At 53.1% G+C, this 3,522-nt stretch overlaps 1 protein-coding gene across 1 annotated transcript in view; it reads left to right on the top strand.

Annotated features, from left to right (window-relative positions):
* The first annotated feature begins 3,409 nt into the window (after window positions 1–3,409).
* DBH (dopamine beta-hydroxylase (dopamine beta-monooxygenase)) overlaps window positions 3,410–3,522 on the top strand; it is a 13,759-nt gene continuing 13,646 nt past the window's right edge. The window contains exon 1 of the mRNA XM_010153171.1: window positions 3,410–3,517. Within this exon, the coding sequence (XP_010151473.1) occupies window positions 3,410–3,517 (108 nt within the window). The remainder of the gene's footprint in view (window positions 3,518–3,522) is intronic.

Below are 3,522 nucleotides of genomic sequence, written 5' to 3'. Positions count from 1 at the left end.
CCGAGAAGCCAGGCGGGAGGACGAGAGACATCCATCTGACGCCCCCAGCCAACGATCCCAGAGCACAGCACGTCCAGGAACAAGCCCAGGAGCCTCAGGCAAAGGGGTGGATGCTGCGTCCTCCCCCGGGAAGATGAGCGGAGTCATGGATCAGTTGAGCCTTGGAGAAGCAGACTCAGCCCCGCTAGGTTCACACCTACTGCGGCCACAGACCCACGAGCTGCCAGGGTAGGAGCCTTCCAGGCAGCTCTAACAACCTCCTGCACGTTAAACTACCTGGACATGTGCTTTTAAGGCTGATGCCAGCAGCAGCAGGAGGACTGGTGTGGGGCTGGGCTGTGCCCTGGAGTCCCTGTACCCGTGGGATGGGGCCAAGGGATGAGCTCATCTGGCAGTGCTCAGCGCTCTAGCTTTCTCCTCTGCTTTGGCTTTTTGCCTGATAAAGCTGAATGAGAGACCAAAAACTCTAACCATTAGGTCACCCAACAAGGAGAGATACTCTGGATCGATCGCCACGTTCCTGGGTGATGGTTGTTTTAGGGCAGTAAAACCTCATCGAATTTAGCGTAGAAATGCACACATCGACGATTCATTAAAACACCCAGGCACTGAGCTGAATCTATTTCCTCTCATTACACAGGGCTGGGAAACGTGGATCTGCCCCCGTGACATTGCTACAACGACCACAAGTGAAACCCAAGACCCAGAAGGGACTGGAGGGGACTCCGCACAGAAGGCACCCGAGAGCGTCGCCTGTCACGTGAGCCAGCATTAATAAAACACGACCACAAAGTCCGGGACTAAAGCAAGGCAGTGTGTGTGTATCAGAGCTTGAGGCAGTTCATTATAATTCCAATTAGCGTAGAGAAGTTGATAACCAAAAGAGAATACATCAGACTTTGAACAAATGAGAAGGTGGAGGGGGAGAGACAAGAAGTGTCTTTAAGCTGGAGCCAAAGTCCCAGCTGTGACAAAAGCAAAGAAATAACAAATACTTAATGTCTCCAAAGGTCCTTCGATGGGATCCTTATCCTTCCTTAATGCTGTGCTGGGTTTGGATGGGCCAGAAATAAATCACACAACAGTGAGAGAGAGGAGAGGAGAGGAGAAGAGAGGAGAGGAGAGGGTTTAATTTCTGGCTGTTTGGGGGAAAACAGTGTTCTCTCTGGCATTTAGCTTTTCAGGGAAAGTAATTCAAACACTGTCAATATTATTTAATGCCTGGGAGCTCAGACAAGGCCCTGCTCACGATAAGGGCTCCTCTGTGCTAACTGTAGCATTAGAAAGCAGAAGAACAAATCTCAAAACTTGCAGCATCTCCCATTTTCCTTCCTATTCCTGGGATCTTAAACTCATAGAATGATTGTCTAAATAATCAGTGCAGGACAGACATTCTCTCCTTGTCCTATCCCAGAGTAACCCCATCCGAAAGGAGAAGCACATCCCAGGTACTGGCAACCCAGTGCTAAACTCTGTACCACACCGATGAGAAAATCACAGGAGGAAAACGCAAGCAGAGGACCTCCACCCACACTTGGGTCGCCACATCCTCGGCAGCTGCGGGACCAGAGACCTGGGGCAGCCCCGATGGACTCTCATTGCTCCCAGGTGCTCTCAAGGGTGAAACCCAGGCGATGCTAGTACTGCAGACCCCCTGGGGCCACCATGGTGAGGGGGCCGTTCCCTGGTGCCGCTGGATGGGGAGAAAAGAGCAACCTGAAGCTGCCGGGAAAGGAGGCTAAGAAGGGTTGAGCTCAGTTCCTGTGACAGTTATTAACCTAAACTGTAATTTTCCACCTGGATAAGTAAATTGAGGCCCTGAGGTGCCCTCACCAGGCAATACATCCTCATGAGGTGTTTAGAGGGGGACAGGAGAAGGAGTTTGCACTCCCCAGCTGTAAGACCTTTCCTTGCTGCAGTCCCCAGTAGCTGCCTCCTCCAACCATCGTGGCTGAGCCCGCTCAGGCTCCCGCATCCCCCGGAGAACTCCGATCAACGACACAGCACACTGCTCGTAACATAATGTTCATTCTAATTTTCTTCCCTGATTTCTCTGATGTTAACATGCCGGGGTGACTCTGCTCTGGTTTGTAGCCTTTCCGACCCCGGCTGCTGGGAGCCGATGGCGCTGTCTCCAGTACCAGGGTGTGCAGGAAAGACCCTGTGAGATACCAGAGACCCAGCTCAGCACTCCCAGGCTGGCTCTACCCTGCTAAAATAAACTCTCACAGCATTTTCCTGGAGGTGTGATCACGATTACATGTAAAACTATTATTAACAGGTTAAAAAATGGATGGAGGCTGAGATGGGAGGAGAACAGCCATCTCCCACACTGTCTCCAGCTGAGCTATCGTGTTGGCTCACTGGTGCAGAAAGCACCATTGTCACCATCCAAAACACGGGAAGGACATATCTTCTCCTGGGACCCTTCCTCTGGACCTGCTCTGACACCCACCAGAGCTCCAGCAAACGGCACCGCAGTCGGCTCAGAGAGGTTCATTTTAAAGCCAGAGGTGACTAAGGGACTGCGGGGCTCCGGGTCGCTTGACTCTGCTCATCTTTTGGCAGCATCTCATGCAAATATGTCCTCAGGGAGGCCAGCCTCCAAAAATAAACAAACACAGAAATGGCTCCACAGGCTTCATGCCATTGGCAAGGATTCTGGGAGGGAAAGTGCAGCCGGACAGGTCCCTGCGGTGCAGCCCAGAGCTCGGCACGGCCTGAGCAGCACACCACAACAGGGTTGGGGGACCCGAGGGGTCCCCCGAGAGCACTTGGACGAGCTTATCTGCAAGCTACCAACCTGCATAGTTACTCAGAGGAGAACAAAGAAAATGGGGATGCACAGAGTGATTCCCTGACCTGCACCCAGCAGAGCGTTGGCAGGCAGACCAAGACTCCGTGTCCATCAGGCAGCTGACCTCGGGATTTGATCCCCCCCAGTCTGGCCACCTTTCTGATGATAAGTGATCCCAGTCTGGGGGACACACAGATCTGCAGGTGGGGTTGCTCCTGGGGCTATGCTGGAGCTTTCATCCCGCAGAGCGCAGACAGGACTGGCTGCAGAGCTGGGTGAGAGGCACCGCAGGCAGCGCAGGACGTGCCCACGCAGGGCTCAGCAAGAGTCACTTGCGAGTAAACACCCTTTTCCTGCCACTAAGGAAGATTTAAAAGTGAATAACATCAGCCCAGTCAAATTCAATTACTATTGATAATGTCCATGTGCAATTAGAGCCAATTAAGGGGAGGCAGCAAAAAACAAGTGCTTGGCCAGGAGGTGGGGGGGTCAATACAACAATCCAATTTCCCAACAACCAAATGCAATTAAAGAGTATCGCTTACCCGGCCTGCCCAGGAGGGCCAGCGCATAAATGGGCACGGCAGGCGCGTGGGTGCCGTCCTCCCCAGCATGCAGACCTCCGGGAGCAAGCCCTGCCCCAGCTTCAGGCTGCGGGAAGTGGCATCCATGTACTTCACCATGATCGCGGTGTTCCTCATCATCTTGGTGGTGGCAGGGCTCCG

The sequence above is a fragment of the Eurypyga helias genome, unplaced genomic scaffold, assembly GCF_000690775.1.
Source record: "Eurypyga helias isolate BGI_N326 unplaced genomic scaffold, ASM69077v1 scaffold20516, whole genome shotgun sequence".
NCBI lineage: Eukaryota > Metazoa > Chordata > Aves > Eurypygiformes > Eurypygidae > Eurypyga > Eurypyga helias.
The sequence above is the reverse complement of the archived record's forward strand: the minus strand, read 5'-3'. Positions and strand labels throughout refer to the sequence as shown.